General features: G+C 42.8%; 1 protein-coding gene across 2 annotated transcripts in view; it reads left to right on the plus strand.

The window, feature by feature from the left end:
- Positions 1-19,199, plus strand: part of UNC93A (unc-93 homolog A) — a 30,785-nt gene extending 11,586 nt beyond the window's left edge. For both annotated transcript variants that reach the window (XM_024205836.1, XM_024205844.1), the window contains 6 exons: positions 47-276; positions 4,737-4,868; positions 9,094-9,311; positions 11,723-11,858; positions 13,654-13,785; positions 18,694-19,199. In XM_024205836.1, the coding sequence (XP_024061604.1) occupies positions 47-276; positions 4,737-4,868; positions 9,094-9,311; positions 11,723-11,858; positions 13,654-13,785; positions 18,694-18,959 (1,114 nt within the window). In that variant the 3' untranslated portion in view covers positions 18,960-19,199. The remainder of the gene's footprint in view (positions 1-46; positions 277-4,736; positions 4,869-9,093; positions 9,312-11,722; positions 11,859-13,653; positions 13,786-18,693) is intronic.
- The last annotated feature ends 1,135 nt before the right edge of the window (positions 19,200-20,334 follow it).

A 20,334-nucleotide genomic window follows, 5' to 3' on the forward strand; every position in this document is an offset into this window, starting at 1 on the left:
TGGACAAACAGATAAAATATATGCTAAATAAAGTATTCTTTGGCAGGTACACGCTAATCCCTACCTCCATAATCCTGGGACTTGGGGGAGCCCCTCTCTGGTCTGCTAAATGCACCTATCTCACAATAGCTGGCAATTTGTATGCCCAAAAGGCAGGGAAAATTGGAAGAGATGTCATCAATCAGTATTTTGGGCTCTTCTTTCTCATATTCCAGTCTTCTGGAGTCTGGGGAAATCTTATTTCATCTTTGATATTTGGCCAGACTACCACCACAGGTAATATATATATATATATATGTATATTTAAAGATCTAAAGTATAATATTTATTTCTTATACCCTTCCATCATGCCCGGTTTCTTAAAGAAAAGATTTATTGCTTTAAAGTTTATTTTTTAAAAACTTGGTTAAAAAAGTCAGGCAGAATAATGCAGAAGCAATTTCATGGATGTTTTGGGGTGAAAAGTCAAATGTGTTTTACATTTTTAAAAATGCAAGTTTAATCACTGATAATAATTGAACTGATTTTGAGGTTTCTTAGATTTAGTGCTTAAACTAAGTGCCAGAGAGAGGCAGAACTGTCTACTGTCTAGAACATGGGACTGGGAGCCAGGACTCCTGTGTTCTAATCCACACTCTGACAGTGAATTACCATATAGTTTGGACAAGTCACTTAACTTCTCTGCCTCAGTTTCCCATTTTTAAAATGGGGATAACAAGCGTTAACAAGAATGTTGTATTTGGTCAACATCTTGAAGATGGGAAGTATTATAATGTATCATTATCACATTAATCTTGCTGCTTCATTCAAAGGTCAGTATATAATGGAAGTGGGAGATTATTGAGTGGAAAGAAGTTACAGACATCACTGGATCAAGCAGGAAAAATTGCTTCTTTTAAAGGAGGTTTTTCTCTCCAAGAGTTCAGAGTTCAACTAGAAATTGGGTTTAACCTTATATATTCAGGAAGCTCACATCAGGTTTTATTAACAGTGTAAGTCTAAAAATATTGTCCAATCTGTTGCACCTGTTTTATGCCAGCGCAGCTCTTGAAGTCAGTGAAGTTACCCTGGGTCAGACTTGTATAACAGAGTGGAGAATTTGGTCCCCTGGGTATGAATCTCTACTCCAGTCCTTTGCCCCTGAGCAAGGTGGATATAACACACCACCATATCAGAATAGTGAGTGGCAGCACAAGGTGCAAGGCAAGGGAGAATCAGGTGCAGTCTCGCTAGTATTGAACTGTATTGTGGCTCACGGAGATACAGCAGATCCACTTTGAGGAGGTTCCCTCACTCTTACATTTAGGTTTGCACGTCTCCCTTAAAATGCTGAGGCCATCTCTGTGGGCCTCCGCTTTTATTTCATTGATTGGCTCCTTTGGATTTTAGTGAATGCTCTACTTGTGAAGGGGGCTAACTTAGCAGCTCTCACATCTGAAGCTTTGTTTATCTAAACAGTGACAACATGGGCAGAGCCAGTATAAGCTTCCCCCCATTGCCTCACCAATGAGCCTCAGCCTTGAAGTGGAGGGACCTTCTATACAGCTGAGATTGAACTCCAGTCTCCAGCTAATTCAGTTCTTAGCCTCTCTTTGGACACTACCAACAAGGGCGTACTCGTACTTTTCAGCACCAACATTTGTTTTTGTTGTAGCAAGATGGAAAAAAAAGTAAAATATGCTCATTTGGAATAAAACCTTTACAAAATGCAGACCTCCTTCCCCCACACACACTTATAAACTGGGCCAAACCCGTCACAATAGCTAGCCATCCCCATGAAGGCAGGACACCCCTGATTTTAATGGGAAACGTTGTAAGAATGAGAGCTCCCGAAATATCGAGGGGCTGGCAGGACATGCTGCTTGGCTGCATCACGAGGGAACGACACAGGAGATAAAATTGTAAAGGCAGTAGCCACATATAAAATGCAACATTCATTTTCCTCTCCCCTTCCTACTAGCACCACTTTGGGCTTGATTTTCAGAGGTGCTGAGCACCTATTGACCTCAGTTAGAGCTGTGGGTCCTCGGCACTGCTGGAAACCAGGCCTCATACTACTTAAGTGCCCTGTGTCGCCACCAGGATATTGCACGTGAGAAGAAAGAGCACCAGGTTTTGCTTTACATAGTTGAAAACTTAATCACGTTCTTGATTTATTTTTCACTCCCGAGCCTCAGGACTGCTCTACATTATACTTTGCTCCCCAGGGGCCTTTGCAGAAGCTGAGAATAGCCAGAGTGCAGTGTCAGGTGGTGATGTAAAACTGCTGAGGCAGGTCTCTGTCATCTGGAGAATCCCTTTATACCAGGGTTATTCCCCAGGGGCCATTTACACTCTGTTTAAGCTTCCAGTATGACATAAAGACTCTGGGACAAAATGAAGAGTTCACCCTTGTTTATTTAACACACTTCTGGAATACAATTGTTTTCCTGAAGTTCCACTGGTCCAAAGCTATGCAAATGTGGCCACTGGCCACGGCAAGGTGATCACTTTATCCACCTTGTTAATTTTCACCTCGGGGCATGTCTACATTACTGCCTACGTCAATATAAATTATGACTCTCAGGGATGTGAAAAAGTTTCCCCAGCCCCAAGCAACACAAGTTTTGCACTGTCCACACCATTGCTATGTCGGCCAGAAACATTCTCCCACTGACATAGCTTCTGCTTCTCGCATCGGTGCAGCTGCGCCAATGCAGTGCTGTAGTGTAGACTTGCCCTCAGGATAGGGTGACCAGACAGCAACTGTGAAAAAACAGGACAGGGGGTGGGGAGTAATAGGCACCTATATAAGAAAGTCCCCTAAAACGGGACTGTCCCTTTAAAAAAAGGACATCTGGTCACCCTACCTCAGAGTAAACTTGATTTGTGTATGTGGTCAATAAACAGCTTGTGCACGTGGTTGTTTAGACAAAAGCTGCGATGAAAACAAACCAACTGCAATTAATGTTTAAAATAACCATACAATAGACCTAATTAAGTAAGGAATCAACCTAGATAAACTTTATTCCCACTTATTCATGAACCGACACACTTTGCAATGAAAGCTGTTGAATTCATTTTAAGGCTCTCTCTTTTCCTCCTAGAATGCCCCGGCCTATTCAGGTTCACAATTCTGATGACTATTTTGCATTCATACAATGAGTAACGAGTACAGGAGGGAATTAGCATGGTGTGACCATACTACAGAGGGATTGTGTGTGTGTGTGTGTGGGGGGGGGGGGGTACTGTCATATGCTCAGCATAGGCTTTAGACAATTAAACGAAGCAAAGCCATGTGGAGTTGCTTTAGTTTCAAATATATTCGCAAATAACAATAAAACCAGGAAGAACTGGTTCTTTGCAGGGATGGATTATGGCTAAATGTCACCTAGATCAATCAGAAATGAGTGTCTCAGAACTGTCCTCCCAGACAGAGTGCTACTGGAATGTGAAATTCTATTAGGGAGCAGAGTAAAGAAGGACGCTGCTCAGAAAAACACAACAACCAGGGCCTGTGTTTCCTCTTCAGAAGCGTTAAGAGCAACCAGAAATGTTAGAACATTCTTTAATATTATTTCTTCAGTGCCATTCATCCAGAAAGATCCCAACATTATTTTTTTACAAACTAATTATTAAATACTTTGATCTTTTTCATCCATAGATGTCAAAGTACTCTGTAATGAATGGTAAGCATCATTAGCTCCATTTTACCAACTGGAAAACTAAGAGAAGTGACTAATTAAAGTTACATAGCTAGCGAGCTTCACTGGTGGGACCAGAACTCAAGTTGCCTGGGCTCTAGTTTGGTAACTTTGTCTACTGTCCTCCTTACTACAACAAACATGTATAGAAACTAACCTGCAATAGATCCCAACTGAAGAATTCAGATCTAGAACTGGATTTTGTACACCCCCAAGTTAGGGCTATTCCAAACAAGGGGTTTTGGTTTGACCTAGGATAACAAATTAGGCCCATTTGAAAAATCTGAGATCCAGATACTTATTTGAACTTCAAACACTCACAAAGTGAGGATGAGCTCAGATCTGTGATTACTGATTTAGGACCATTTCTACAGATAACCACTTATTCAGTACTCTAACTGGAGCTACTGTTGCACTGGAAATACACACTATGAGGTGGGAGGACCAGTTTGGACAAACTAAGAACCTTACCTATCCAACCTTTACCCAGAACTTGCACTGATTTTTTTTTTTTGGTGGTTCAGAAAAGCTCATTTAACTTGCATTTCATTTTCATGGATGTGCTGAAGTGCAATATCTCAAGGAAAGCAATTCCTGTGGTTTCTGTGACCCAGATGGAAATCTGCTAGGGAAGCGTTTTCTTCAGATTTCCAGCCCAGCTTTGCAGACCCAAGTAATTCAAACAAGGCTTCAATAAAAAGTAAAAAAAACCTTTTGAGTGCTGAACTGAACCATCAACCTTTTTGAAGTTTACTCAGGGTGACTTCAGGCCTTGGAAGCATGCCCCTCCCGCACAGGGCTTATTGATAAAGAGTGGCATGAACCAAAGCCCCAGCTAAGAACAGTCCCAAACTTTGGAGAAGCACAACTCAGGATTCAAACTCTGTAACTGGTCCTTTCTTTATAAATGGGTAAACTAGAATATTGCTGAATTTTGGGGAACCTTGGATCTATGATCAGCCTGTGTTACTTGGCTCCATTTCTACTTATTGCCTTGAACTGTGCTTATCTGACTTCCCTCATGTTCTGCCTTTGTTTTCATTGTTACTGAAGTAGCGGAAGTCTCAGAAGAAGACCTGATGTGCTGTGGAGCATATGACTGCATGACAAATGCTACAACTAACACCACTGCATCGAGTGGGCCAACCAAGACCTTAATCTATATCCTGTTGGGTGTCTACACTGGTACGTGCTTCTAGCGGTCTCAACCAAACATCACTTACAGGGAAACCAGATGCAAATGAAATCAAAAATGATCTTGCAGATACTTGCAGAGTATGTTTCCAGCTTCCTCCTCCAATTTGAGCTGACAAAAAGGAAAGCCCCTTTCTCCTGAGCTGCAACCAGTTTCCTTCTGAGAAGCCCAAGCTGCTTTGTGCAACTCTGTATTCCTTTAGTCCTTAAAGGAGCAGGACATCCCTTATATTTACATTTTTACTTAGAATGAAAATTACAATTAAGGTAGAGTTTGGACATTTAGGCACACACAATCCTCTCCTGCTTGGACCAGTCTTTACTTCGGCTAAGGAAAGCCCCATAGAATATGGCTTTCTTCAACCAATGTCCAAAAGAAAGGTTTAAAATGTGGCTCACTTCAGACAACCCCCACAGAGGAACCCCTAGCCTGTTCCTAGAGAGCCTGTCAGAAACTGAGTAGTGGATGGTCTGGGGTAGTGGTTGGAGCAGCAGCAGTCAAGCCTAGTGGTTGGGCTGGGGACAGGAGCCAGAATCAAGAATGGGGTTGAAAGAAGACAAAAGCAGAAGTGGGGACAAGGACAGGCTGGTGCTGGGACTGTAACAGAACAGGAGCAAGCAGAGGCTGGGGCAGGAGCAGAGTGTCAGTGCCACCAACCGGCAGGTGTTACTCCCAGTGGGGTAGCAATGTTGAACAGACTGAAGTAGCTGCTCTCAGTGGATCCCTGGATTTGGGGTCATCTGGTGAGACCTGCACCTGTGGATTGGCTGAGCCCTGGCTGAGTGACATGGAGCCTCTGAGAGCACTCATCGGGTTCAAAAATGACTCATTACAGATCCTACCTCCCTGAATCTTACTGCCAGATTCAGCTTCAACCCCAAACAGAATGTCTGTCTTCTTGGATGTGCTTAAACTAGGATAAAAGGAGTTTTCTTAAGTGTTCACTCACTTATTTTAAAACCTAGGGATGTGGTAGACTCTTCATCACTTGAAGTCTTTAAGACTGGATGTCTTCCTAAAAGACAAGCTGTAGCTCGGACACAAGCTATGGGCTTGATGCAGAAGTTATTGCATGGAGTTCATTGGTCTGTCTTCTGCGGGAGGTCAGAGTAAGTCAATAATACAAATAAATAATAGTAAATAATAGTGGTTCCTTTTGGAAAATCTATTAAAACCCTAGTGTAGACAGAGCAAGTTGTATCTTTAACACATTTTAGCTGGTTGAAGTGAATCCTAGGAGAGAACCTATAAAATACAATTTGTCCTGTCTACACTAGGGTTTTGAAATAGTTAAAACAGGTTAGCTAACACTTTAAATAAATCCTTTTAACATAGTCTAGATACACCCCAGCTGTGCTTAGAGGACATAATTCCTTACAGCTGGTCCCAGCCCCACAACACTCAGAGATAGGCATAAATTATTCTTCCTCTAGGCAGAGGGAGAGAATTAACAGTTTCCATTCTACCCTCTGGAATAGACCCCATTGCAGCACCACTATGATACCAGTACATTGGTATTGTATGTACTACCCCCCTCTCCCACCCCCACACTGGATGGAGTATGTGAAAGCTGCTCATAGGTTCCTTCCACTGGCCAAGCTAGTGGAGTAGAGTTGGGCCCAGAGCTGGTACAGTTGTCAAGTGACTATTTTGTCTGTCTACATGTGGCCAAAAGCCCATTATAAGGAATAAAGAGTGCATTACAGCCTGCCCACCTTAGTGTGGCTGCATTTTGCCAATGTAGTGTTTTCCTAGATCTGAAGTCAGGATCTAGCTGCTGACAAGGGGAAAAGGATAAGACAGCACAACATCCTCTGCTCTGAGGAAACACATGAACAGAGTTAGGTATCTCTTTTCACACCCTCTTTTCCCCTCAATGTGCACTTGTAAATTAGGACTAATGCAGCCAATGAAACAACTTTAATTGGAATCCAGTCCTCAAGACAAAGAACGCTCATGTCACTCAGAGATATTTTACAGCAGTGAGTAAAGCTTATAATGCAGCTGACTCCAAACTGGGTAGATAAAAATCTTCCCCTCTGGTTAAAGGGGAGAGGTTTTTGACAGCCACGTATGTCACCTTTCACCTTTTGACATGGTTTTATGTTTTCTACCGATATATGCAATTTCTGTGTGGAGATATAACACTAAATGTGTAATACACCAATGGAAGGGAGTGTGTCATCTGGCAAAACACCTCAAATCTGCCATGCTTAATTAATGGGAAAAAGGAGGAAGTAAAAAAGGAACCCCCCCCCCCCCCCCCCCCCCACACCCTCCACCTCATCTGGAGTATGTTGGAGCTGCTACCTTTCTGCAGAGTGTGGGTTTGGGTTGTGAGTTTTAACTCTAAATCTGATTACTAATGTGTGCTCCCCTAAGCTTTGCTCATACAAAACGAATGTAATCCTGCCTTCCACTGACCTCACTCCAACAGTCTCAATTTCTCTTTCACTCTTAATAAGAGATATTACTTTCCTACCTTGAGGGAAACCAAATATCTGAATATTTCATTCATAGACATATTTTAAATGTCTCTTCAGTTTAGTAGATGACTATATACACCTCTACCTTGATATAATGCTGTCCTCAGGAGCCAAAAAATCTTACTGCATTATAGGTGAAACCGCGTTATATCGAACTTGCTTTGATCCACCGGAGTGCGCAGCCCTGTCCCCCCCTCCCCCCCGGAGCACTGCTTTACCGCATTATATCCGAATTTGTGTTATATCGGGTCACGTTATATCGGGGTAGAGGTGTACTTGGCAGTTCTTGGCTGGAGAGAAGGATAAATAGCTAGGCTATCTTGTAGACTTTTTGGGGTTATTTTGAAAACCAGAATGTAGACTTCTCTGTTTATATTTATAAGCCTCACAACTGCTAATCTCCTGCAATTGCTCTCAGTTCACTATAGGAATTTATAGACTATTCATCCTGCAAATGTCCCTTGATTTTTCATGCACTCCTCACTTCCCTGCAATAAGTCCATAACACTGCTATAAACCCTAACTGAATTAAAAATAACTCACATCACTAATGGCTACACTCCAGCCATCACAGAACACCTGTAATCGCTTCATGAGAACATTAACATTAACACTGTCTTAAGGGGACGTACCTAAGAAGCAAGTTTAGTGGTTTTGTGCAATTTATGGTAAGCCTGCCCCTGCATTGGGAGGAGATATGAAAAGCACAAAGCATCTGGCTCTGAGTTAATGGATAGGCAGATGCACACACACAACTACAGTGTTACAGTGATGCATGGATATGCAGCATGTTAAACATGCAGTGGGCCTGATTCTCCTCTCACTTTATAACTCCATTTACTTCAATGGAGTGATGCCTGCTTTACACCAGTGTAGCAAAAAAGATAGTCAGCCCCTGAGTTTTTAATCAAGGAAACGATCACCTGCTGCTGCTTCAGACATCCTGGGCCAAAATTCTGTTCTAATTTATACTAATGCAGTCCTATTGACTTCAGTGGAATGACACTATAGTGACAGGAGAATTTGGCCCTATATGTATATGATCATCTGCGCTGACTGTCAATGTGCGCCGTTACTTGTAGTTTTTATATTAGTGTACAGCCACATAATTGATCTATCAAGCTATATGCAGTTGCCTCCTCTCATTTTTCATGTCCCATACATTCACTACTGTTATAGGCAAGTCAGCTACCAGCACTGTTTTGAGATGACAATCAAAAAGGAATCTGTAGTGGGATCCAGGAAAATAAAAGTTAAAATTCTACCTGTGGCCTGATATTTATTTTTTTCAAGTATTTTGGGGAAGACTGTTACTAACCATGAATATCTTGGCATTGAACGTGGATGTAACCTAGTTGAGCTAGGAGCTGCTGATAGATGCAAAGGGAACTCTTTCATGCTAGCCTCCCTATGACCTCTGATATGACTTGGAAGAGTGAGAGATTGTTCTGATGTAATGGTGCAGCTGACTTTGCGGCTGTCATAACATGTATGTCACACCTCAGCTGAGGGAATTTTGTGAAGTGCACAGCGGCATATTGCGGACTGGACCTTAGATCAGGCATTTTTAATTAGACAGTAATGGCCACAAGGCTGTATTTAAATCAGTCTTTCAGCCACCAAAACATGTGACCCAGAACTAAGCACTAAGTCTGAATAATAATAAACCAACTGTCTGTCATTCTCTTGGCTTCCCTCCTGGTTTCATGCATTTGTTTTGTTTTTGCAGGTAGTGGTGTGATAGCTGTGCTGCTGATTGCTCTATTTCTGGATCAAATCAAAGCCAACCAAGCAGAGAGTGAGACAGAAAAAATGCAGACACAGTCCTTTTGGTCCACATTCCTAGCAACTTTCCAGCATCTTAAAGATAAGCGACAGTGTCTCCTAATCCCTCTGACAATGTACAGTGGGTTTGAACAGGCATTCCTTGCTGGTGACTATACAAAGGTGGGACTGAATGTTCCTAGTTATACCCGATCTCTTTATAATTTACCTCTGCTTAATACTATTTCATCTACCAGATAATTACTCAGAGTAAAATGATATATATTCAATGGCAGGGGACATTCTTGGCAAGGCTAAATTACTGCCTAATACTATTTGAATTAACTCCGACTGAGCTCTTCAAATACAAGTGGCTGGCAGTAACCAAATCAAAGCAAAAAAAAATCTGGAAAGAAATTATTTTGAGTTTACAGCAAAAGGTTTTTTTAAAATTTCCTTAGAATTAGGTATAATATTTGTATTTGTTCAGTAATGAATCAATACATTATTGATCATTAAAATGTTCTTGACTTCTTTTTAAGTATTGCATAGACATTTTGGTTCCATTTTTGTTTAAGACTATTAAACTATTAGTTCTATTAAGTTGTCTAAAATTATATTGCACATTTCTTTTTCATGTCTATAAATCCATGGCAGTTTTAAAAAGGCAGAAGTCAGTGCTATTACAGGAGGCAGCATAAAATTGGAACAAAAATTAGAAACTTCTAAAATAAGATTTGCAAATACAGGACACTGAGCAATTGCTGATTAGCTCATCCTGAGTTCTGGAACAGGCCCAAAAATATCGCTAGTTCAAATACAAGTTTTTTCTTCTTTAACACTATCATGCCACCTCGTCATTCTTCAGGCTTCCTTTTGTCTTGGCTCAGGCTTTTCACATTTTTGTCATAGTCACTAGTACAGTAAGTTTCAGAAAACTCCAGACCTTCTCAGGGTATGCCATGCCACCCTTACTTCTGAGCTGCTGCTGGCATCAGCACTGCCTTCAGCAGCAGAGCAGAAATAAGGGTGGCATGGCTTGGTATTTCCTATATACTTAAATGGCTCTGTTTGAATCAATGCCTTACTGTTTTTAATATTTAGTGAGCGTTGCATGTTGATTTTTTTATTGGTATATGTACTTGTGTAGCAGGTGGGGGGCATAAACGACTAGACACAAAGAAGGAGGGCATGAGCAAATACATTTGAGAACCACTGGTATAGGGAGACTAAGTTAGGGCTGTGAAGTTAAATCCCCCTGTTGAATCCTACTGAATGGCTTGATGGCTGATCTGTAAGCTGGCTGGCTACAAAACATTATCTAGCTACTTGCACAACATGTTCAAAACCAGACAGCCTGAAGTGATAAGGAAGAGTCAGAACCACCCCTCCTCACATGCATTCTCAAAAAATCAGCACAAAACAGACTTACTCCTCAGCTGTACATTCCGAAAGTCTTCCAGGAATCCGAAATAGGGAAGGAGATGAACATCTTTTTAGACTGCTCAACTGAAACTGTAGCATTCAAGCACCATGCACAACCAGGGAGGGAGGATGTACCCATTACTAATCCATTCCCTTTCTGGGGGTGCTCTTTTATGGAGATTAGAGTTCAAATCCAAGGAAGGGTAGAGAGTTCTTGTGCCACTATGTAGCAAGAAGGTCTAGTGACCAGATGGCCTAGTGGTCAGCTCCTGGTCTTACAGTTTCTACTGGTCTAGTCATCCTGGCTGTGGCCTCAATCACCCCCTCATGCTCCAATTGCTCCCCCCAAAGCTCAGTCACTACAAAGGAGGGGGGAGCAAGGTAGGGGGACCTGGACCCACCCATTCCACCAGGTACCAACACAGAGCACTAGGAGTTCTCTCAAAGTGTCCAGCCCAGTTACTGAGCTACCCCAAAAATTATGTTACCCCCAGGTCACTTCCTACCAGTCTGGAGCTCCTCAGTTTGGAACAGGGTCACTGGCTTAGCAGACTCTCCTCAGTCTCTCAGTGTCCTGTTCAGTCAGTCAATCTCTCTCACTTATGGCTTTCAACTCCCAAGGAGGGAGGGGGGAGCCCAAGTCCCTGCTGCTAGCGCAGCCTTCACAAAGCTGTTGTCATTCCTTGAACAGCTCTCAGCATCAACCTTGCTTCCTGGTGCCAGCTCATTCTCACCTTCTCCTGGGCTACCAGTGTCCCTTTAAACTGTTCCTCCACTGGGAACATGCCTTGCACCTGTTGAGGGGCAGGACCAGTATTGTCTACTCCCTGCCCTGGTTCAGCATGGGGCATGTAGACCCCATCACACACTACCATGGGGGCTGATCTGAAGGGGAAATAGGGCTCCAAATGCAGCCCCTGTTCCTTTAAAAGAAATGCTGCTACTGTGGTGCAGGTCTCACTGGGAACTGGGATGGGAATGTTGCTGGAGGCCAGATACAGCAGCATTCCAGAGACTTGACAGTGGAGATACATAACTGTGCTTTATTGATCATGTCTACACTGTATGAATATTCACCAGCTCTGAGAATCAGACCCTCTGACTTTGGCCACAAAGGCGAGTCGTAGTCTGTGAATAACAATGCCGTGTGTCTGTTCTCTTCTCTTTAGGCATATGTGACCTGTGCCCTGGGGATACATTTTGTTGGTTATGTGATGATCTCCTTTTCAGCTGCAAATTCGTTCTGCTCTCTGTTCTTTGGAAAGGTTTCCCAGTTTACTGGCAGAAAAGCCCTATTTGCATTAGGTATGTAAAGACTGCTTGGAGGACCAATTATCTCATCCGGTAAGACAAATCCTGTGCTCCCTTCCCAGAGCATGGGGCAGGGGGCATCATGCTATAGGTTACCAGTTAGAAGGAGATATACCTGGAGGCAAACTCTTCATTCATTAGAGGAGCTGGGGAAGAGAGGAGCTGCAATTAAGCGGCATATTCAAGTCATTCCATTGACTCATTTCAGCTTGTCTCCACTGTTGACAGGCTCAGCTCACCCTGCTTTTGGTGATACGATATACTCAGGCTGAGCTGTTAGTTCTTTGGAGCTAATGTGACTGATGCCAGATGGCCCAATAATGAGAGACAAAATCCTGATCCTGTTGAATTCCATTGCAGTATTGCTATTTGCTTCAACGAGATCTGAATTTACCAATAGCTCTGTCAGGACCAAACTCCTTGCCTACTTTTGGTTAAAAAACACAGTGAGTAATGAGCTAACATATTAGCTTGGTCCTTGGGGAGGAAATGTGAACTTGGGGCTACTGGCAGTCAGTCTAATAACTGCAGGATATGTTTTGAACATTAGTCCTGTGTCCTAATTGCCACGCATTTTGTAGGACAGAAAAAATGAAAATAAAAGCAAGAGAGAGAACTATCTCAGTGCGCCAGTTTAGAATAAATGAAGTGCTGCATATGGACAAGAAGTGTGTAGGGTACTATGAGGAGAAGAGACATATGTGATGGATATATTTAAGGGCTCCTTTCAGTGTACATTGAAAAAAGGCGGTCCCAATAAATAATTTACCAGGGCAGAAAAATATCAAGGCAAGTGTTTCATTTTCAGCTGAGTATCTGAAAATGAGATTTCTGTGCCATTTGAAGAAAGTTTATTACAATGAGTTGTCCTGAATTCCATAGCACGGTTCCCTTTATTAATAGAAACCACATTGCTTGATTCCACATGCATTGCCCTAGAAATTTTCCCTAAGGTAGCTTTAAAGCTAGAGACAAGAGATTCAGAGTTCTTAATATAGAACCTTAGAACTTTGCAGGTTCTAGTTCAGTTTTTGCCATACATATTTTTGCTCTTTGTGTATTCCTCCCTCTTGGTGACTCATTTTATCTTAAGGAAAACAAAGAAGTTACAGTCTTTATAAAGGTGTGATTCAAAGCCACCGCCCACCCACCCCTCTTTCCACTGATTTCAGTGGGTTTTGAATCAGGACCTTGGAGTGTGAGATCAAAATGCAGTGACTCACTAACATTCTCCATCTAAGCAGAAAGATAAAATGGCAGCCGCCCTTTCGACAGGCAACCTAGATGATCTTAATGGTTTCTTAAAAAACCAAAAATCTATATTTAAAGACAGTATATGGAAAACAGAATGAAACATCCTTTCAGTTATCTACCAGTAGACACATACATCACATTAGGATTCAAAGTCTTCTGGGGTCCCCTATGCCTACTCAGTGGTACATTGGCTTGACTATTCCCATTGGTAGGTCTTAACCTGTGGGTTAATATCTACATTAGCTCAGAATTCCTCTCTATTTAGGACATGGCCTGGGATGACTATGTGAAAACAGGCGCTTACCAACTGTTTCATTGTACAATATTAACTGATAACCGAGAGAGTATTGCAGTGTCTTCATGTGACTTTAAACTGATGAGTACAAATGTTGGAACCTTCCTGGTTCACTGACCTTATTTTACTCAATAGAGTTTGAAGAAGTCTTGCAATAGACTCTGAAACGCTGTATAGCTAATATGAAATTTCCAGTTTATAACAGTAATTATGTTTTCTCCTCCTGTCCTAAACATACAGCTGCAATTACAAACCTTGCCTGTATAATAGCACTATTGCTGTGGAACCCTCACCCAAACCAACTTGCTGTATTCTTCATATTCCCTGCTCTTTGGGGCCTAGCTGATGCCATCTGGCAGACGCAAACCAACGGTAAGTCCCAGCGACAGCTAACTGAGCCTCACTGAGCTATAGTATTCTGTATGTTTTTTATTTATATGCAGTCTGTTTTACTGTACCTGGGCATAAAACATGGTGATGGGTTTAAGACGGGCTTCAGAAAATATGCTTACCCTCCTTTCAGTCAGAAAAACACTCAGGAATGAGAAACTAATTAAAATGCTTATTAGCCTGGCCAAGATGGAGGAAGGGGACATCCTTGAACAAGGTAATGGATGATCAAAATATATCTTTGAAATGCTCATTAAATTCCAGAAGGAAAATCAAAATTCAGAGGTAATTAAGTTAATAACCAGGTTGTGATACAGAGCTATCATTGTAGACATGGCCTGTATATACTGACATCTGAGATAAACAGTTGATGCAAATGTTCTCAAAACTCTAAATATTAATATATTTTAATACCTCACTTTGCTGAGAATAAAGGAAGTTCTTCTTTTTAAAGATGGGGGCACACACAACCTAAAGATTAAAAACAGGACAAATCAAGAAAGAGTCATGCACTATGGTGGCCTGAGGGACTGCCTTTGAACACGTAAAGTCTAACAACCACCAACCTTAGTCTTCCTAACTGAATATCCCAACCTGTGCTGGCAAGCTTTTCCATAGCCTGCCACAAGCAAGACACAGTTTAAGTGCTGTAACGAGGCACACCCACCTCTCATAAGCACCCCCTTGGCTGAGTGCATGTGCCAGAGCCTGCACTCTCTCTCTCAGGGCTCGTCTACAGCGCTTTAATGTGGCTTGTGTGATCACTGCAGAGCGCTGGGAGAGAGCTCTCCCAGCACTCTAAAAAAACCACCTCCACGAGGGGCGTAGCTACCGGTGCACTGTCTACACTGGCGCTTTACAGTGCTGAAACTTGCTGCGCCCAGGGGTGTCTTTTTCACACCCCTGAGCGAGGAAGTTGCAGCACTGTAAAGTGCCAGTGTAGACAAGCCCTTAGTTTGTCCCTGCTCTGGGATAGTGCCCCAAGGCTCCCTCCCTGGTGACAATGTCTTCGCCCTCTTCTTGGGCCTTCTGGCTGCAGCTGTCCAACTGGGACACTATAGTTCAGTTGCCTCTCTAGGGTGCCTCAATGTCCAGGCCACTTCCCCCCAGAGGCTAATGGGGTGTGCGGGGGACCCGTGCCCACCCACTACTCCAGGTCATAGCCTAGGGACCCTGTAGGTAGCAGCCGTCTGCTATATCCCTTTATCTATGTCGCATGGCTTCTCTAATTCCCTGGGCCACTTCCCTGCAGCCCCCACATCTTCACCCTTACCTCAGGGCCTTGTCCTAATGGAGTCCCAGCAACCAGCTCAGAGCGCCTTCTTGCTTTCCCTGGGTTCTGGCCGCAGTGCCCTGTCTAGGGTTCTGTAGGTCAGTCGGTCAGCCAGCCACACTACTACAGCTCCAGCAAGGAACTCAATTCTCTCTGGCCCTGCAGCTCTTCTTATACTAGGCTGCTGGCCCTGATTGGTGGTGTCCCACATAGCCGCTCTAGGCAGTTTGGAGGACCCTCTCCACTGCCCTTTTCTGGGGCGGGGTGTGGCAGGGCCTCAGAGGGTCTGGTATACCCCATCACAAGTGCTCTTCTCTCTTATCATGTGTTTCTTTTCTCTCCATTTCTTAATTTTTTTCAACTGCAACTATAATTCAGATCTGGCTATTAACATAGCATTACAGGTGCTGGCTGACTCTCTCGAGGGTGAGATGGGGGAGTATGACATGGCCAGCCTACCAGGTTCTATGTCAGATTGTATAGCTGAGCATCCCTTCCCCTGTAATGCTTCAGCTTCCCTCTGGTTGGTTGGGTAGTTTGGATCAATTTACCTTCTGGCTAAATCAAAATGCTCTATCCTTTCATGGTCCCAAATAGGCCAAAGGAAACAAAACACAGTCCCTTTGCCCTGCTCAGGCTATAATCCTCTTCCCAAGATCCATAGTCTTCCCCTTAGATACAGGGGAGTGAAAGGTGGGGCTTCCTCTAACCCACTCTGGAAGACCCCCCTCTCCCTGTGGACCCCTAAATGAGAGCAGGTGCACACACCAGGCTACAAGCCCACACCTCTTCTCTCATGCCAGGCCACATCCTTCTCCTGCATCCAGCACAAGCCTAATCACCCCCACCTCTCATATCCAGGTTCACACTTGCTGAGGTAAGGCTGATATCAATAGTTATTTGTCCTCCCTGGATTAAACAGTTCATTCCTCTCCTGCCTGGAACAATATACTGATCCATGGGGGTCCTGCCTATTGGGCTCACCTTTCCCAGGCTTCTTCCCCAGCTCTCTTAGCCATGCAGCAGGTCTTGTTTCATCCCCAGGCTCTCCTCTTACTGAGGAACAGGCCCTGTCTTTTATCCTGCTTCCCGCTTTCCCAGCAAGCCTTGTGCTCCGCAACTTGCTCCTTCTGGATAGCACATCCTTCAGAATGCCTGGCCTTAAAGGGACCATGGCCCACTAACAGGAGGCTTGGGCTGCATCTCCCTTAAAAGTGGCTGCACGTCCTTACAGCAGAGAGAAAGAAAAAAACAGGAGGGAAGCGCCCAAAGTCACAGAAGGAGGTTGAGGAGGGATGGCAGTTCCTAACCATAGAGTAGTCACTGACAATGGATGGTTCTTCATATTGGTGTAGAGCGAGTGATTGTGGCTAATGTGCCTTGTGGTGCAGCGGCATGGTTACCCACTGTTATGAACTGTTCCCTAGTACAGGTGTCACCTTCTTTTAGGGTGACCAGATGTCCCGATTTTATAGGGGCAATCCCGATTTTGGGGTCTTTTTCTTATATAGGCTCCTATTACCCCCCCACCCCCTGTCCCGATCTTTCACATTTGCTGTCTGGTCACCCTACCTTCTTTCCTAAGTTCCTGGAAGGTCATTCAACCAAGTTCACATTTAGTGTTTGACCAGGAAGCACAATAAGTGTTCTTCATACATGTACAACCCCCCTATATCTTTTCTTCTTATCTTTAGCTGTGCTGCAGGACAAAATAATATCACTACAGCACAATAGTTTGCATCTTCACACAGTCACATAGCATCACTGATGATAACATTACCCCTTTGTGGAGAGATGCAATGTTATTACATCATAATGATGCATCACACCATGGGATCTCCAGTATTATATGAGTCTGTTCAGGAGTCCTATATGGGTCTGATTCTCCTCTCTCCTACATCAGTTTTGCACAGGTATAACACCACTACCTTCACTGGAATTACTCCTGATTTACAGCAGTCTGAGTCAAGATTCATGCCTTTTACAATAAAAGTTTAAAGGACAAATCTTGCATTTCTTACTCTGGCAAACCCCCATTGAAGTCCATTGGGATCTTAGATTAAAGGTTGAGAAAAACTGAGTAAGACCACTAGGTTGTGGTGCACAATTAGGACTTATGAGATCATCAGAGAAGATTTACTGTGATCTGGTATGGATATGTACTCTAATACTGATCAAGGGTTCCCCCTAGAGGATATTAATTAGAACTGAATGAATCCTTTCACCTATTTCCTTATATATATATATTCTAATATTTTTGAGTGGCTGGGTGGTTATGTGTGTCCCTAGTTATTTTGAATGGAATCTGTTCCATTTTAGCGTGAGCAGTACCCACTCTTATCTAAACTGAACACAGCTGCCACAGGCCTTCCTGCTAATAATTGCAGTTCTTCAATAGCAATTGTGTACAGGACAACCAAGTAGAGGGTAGCAAAATACAATTCTTTCCAGCCTTGCGTGCCTGTTTAGAAATGATATGAATCAGTCTGGAAAGCTGATAGAACTGGAGCTCACATTATTTTCAGCAGCCCTGGTTTGTGCCCATTCCTAATCGTAATGAGGGGGAAAGGAGTTAAGGGAAACGCTTGAAAAATGAGGTTGGGGCTTATGCTTCTAAAAGCAAGGGGCTGTTTCTGCCAGCTGGAATCAGGCATCGCACCAAGGAAGCACAGCGCTGCTGGAGCATCTCAGACCTGACCTGCCAATTTGTGCCAACAGTTTTATGCTATGGACAAACGTTTGGTTAGGGCCTGGGATGAGACACCAGACTCATGTTCCTGTGTGACTTATGCTCAGCTGTTAGCTCATGTTCAACCCAGAAGTTAGAGTTATAGGTCCAGATTTACAAAGGGACATAGTCCCAGACCCTCAGAGCTATTCAGGCAGCTCACGTCCATTAATCTATCAGTTAGGTGCCTAATTACCTTTAAGGATCTGGCCTTAGGCATTGCCATGCTGAGTGTTGCAACACTTAACTAGTAAGGTGCCTAGAAAATCATTGGAATCCACAAATTCTGGGTTAGGCATCTAGGCTCCCTATACAATGAATAGGGAGAGATAGGCACCTGAGAATGGGATCCACAAAAGCCAGCATGCTAGGAGGGGCCTACACTAGCCAATGGAAGATGCCAGAAAGAAGAGTGTGTCCTAAGCCCGCCTCATTGATCTTACACTGAAACACTACAGGCCAGATAAGTACCTAGATCAAGCTTCTCATTCTACTCCTCATCCTACTTCCTCACTGCATCTAGCACTGTCCTCATCTCCCTTCTTCTGTTCTCATCACTTTATGTAAGAGCCTTCTGCTTCATGGCTCTTGGTGTCTAGAATAAACTTCCTGCCATCTCATTTCAATCTTCAACAGAAAACATCCTTTCTTCCTTGCCTATAGCTGTCTCCCCCACCTCCCCAACTAGGATATATTCACCAAGTTACATGTATTATTTAACTTCTTATAACACTATGGGATACAGTTTGCATGACAGAGAAGACTAAAATACAAGCTTGTATTTTCCTGTGATTTGACCTTTACAGGGAAGGAAATATAGCTGCTGTTGTAGGAAATATAGAATGTGTTCAGACTTACCATCACAAAGATCATCTCTCTTTCTTTGCAGCACTCTATGGAGTTTTATTTGAGAAGCACAAAGAGGCAGCCTTTGCTAATTATCGACTCTGGGAGTCATTGGGATTTGTCATCGCCTTTGGATACAGCACCTTCTTACATGTTTACGTCAAACTGTACATCGTAATGGCTGTGCTGGTGGTGGCTATAGTGATGTATGGGGCACTTGAATACCTGGAAGCAAAGGACTTGCCTGGAACACCTACCACTGTGAAGGAGGAAATAACAGGATCTGTAGTCCAGCAAACACGCCTTTAAACCCAACAGGATCAGAGCGGTGGAAACAAAGAATGCTGGGCAGCTCAGCACAACTGATTTCTTTAAGGGAGATTCAAAGTGTTCAGTCAGATTTTAGAAGAATATAAAGGAACTGTTTTCCCAGTCAGGCTAATATAAAGAAATAGGAATAAATCTCCTTTCATACCTCTGGTTTTTAAAAGATTATCTGACTTTGTCATTTCACTCAAACTCTTACTAATAATGACTAACTATTTTTTTAAAAATTGTATTGGATTTTTTTTTACAAATAAAATTTTATTAAACATGATAAAAAACCTTTTATTAATGTAGGATAGTTTTTGTACCTAAGTATTAGATAAATAGATAGGATACAAAAGGGTCTGAACAAGTGGCATAGAGCGTGCTCAGCCTTTTTCAGGGGGCACTCCTCACGTCATGCGAGTGGACTCCCTATTTATAACTACCTCATCATAACATCTACTCCCATGAACGCAAACCCAAATTATTGCAGTTCCTTCCCACCTAGTTTTAATGCAAGGCTGCTCCATTGCTTGTAGCTTGTGCAGAATGCCACACTGTGTGCCTAAGAGTATCTGTCATCATATTATTGCCATCCTCCATTAGAATTTTTTTGTTTTACACTTGCTCTCTGTAACTACAGAGAACGTGTGGTTGGCCTGGTTCGTGTTTAAAACCTTAACGGTGTAGGCCCTGGCTCTACAATATTTAAGAATTCTATCTGAGCTGTCTTCATGTGTATTTGCACTCTGCAAAATCCACTCCACCATGTCTTAGGAGAGCAGACAATTGTGTCTGTGCTACTGTGGTTCCTGCATCCTGGTACTCATGCCTTCCTATTGTTCCTTTCTTCACCTCCTCCCTCGCCACTTTAAAACACCTCCCACTCAAAATGTCGGTCATCAACATTTCTAAAAAATCATAACCATAGTCACCTTGTCCCTCCTGCTATGTACCACGCAGGGTTTTCCCAACGCCACTTCATTTTTGTTTGGAATTTTATTACATTGTTGGGGTTATTTTGTGCATCATGAAATTATTGAACAGTATCCCCAGAACCTTGGCAGGTGTGTACTGTCCAAAATCAATGATTATTATTAGTAGTACTAACAGCAGCAGGACAGAAATAATCCTGTTTGTAAAGCTAACAAAATGTAAGAGAAGAAAAGTTGAAGACAATGACTGCCAATTGTCAGGATTAGCACCACACCTGGAAACAAATGACATGTAAGATAAATTATGTCATGCCATGAAAGCTAACATTTAAGACTAATAGGTTCAATTATTAACTGCACCATGAGAGTGAGGCATTAATGAAATAAAAACAAATGTGGATGTAACAAGAAGATAGAAAGAAATAATCAGATTAATGTGG

The sequence above is a fragment of the Terrapene carolina genome, unplaced genomic scaffold, assembly GCF_002925995.2.
Source record: "Terrapene carolina triunguis isolate 2854851 unplaced genomic scaffold, T_m_triunguis-2.0 Scaffold85, whole genome shotgun sequence".
Lineage (NCBI taxonomy): Eukaryota > Metazoa > Chordata > Testudines > Emydidae > Terrapene > Terrapene triunguis.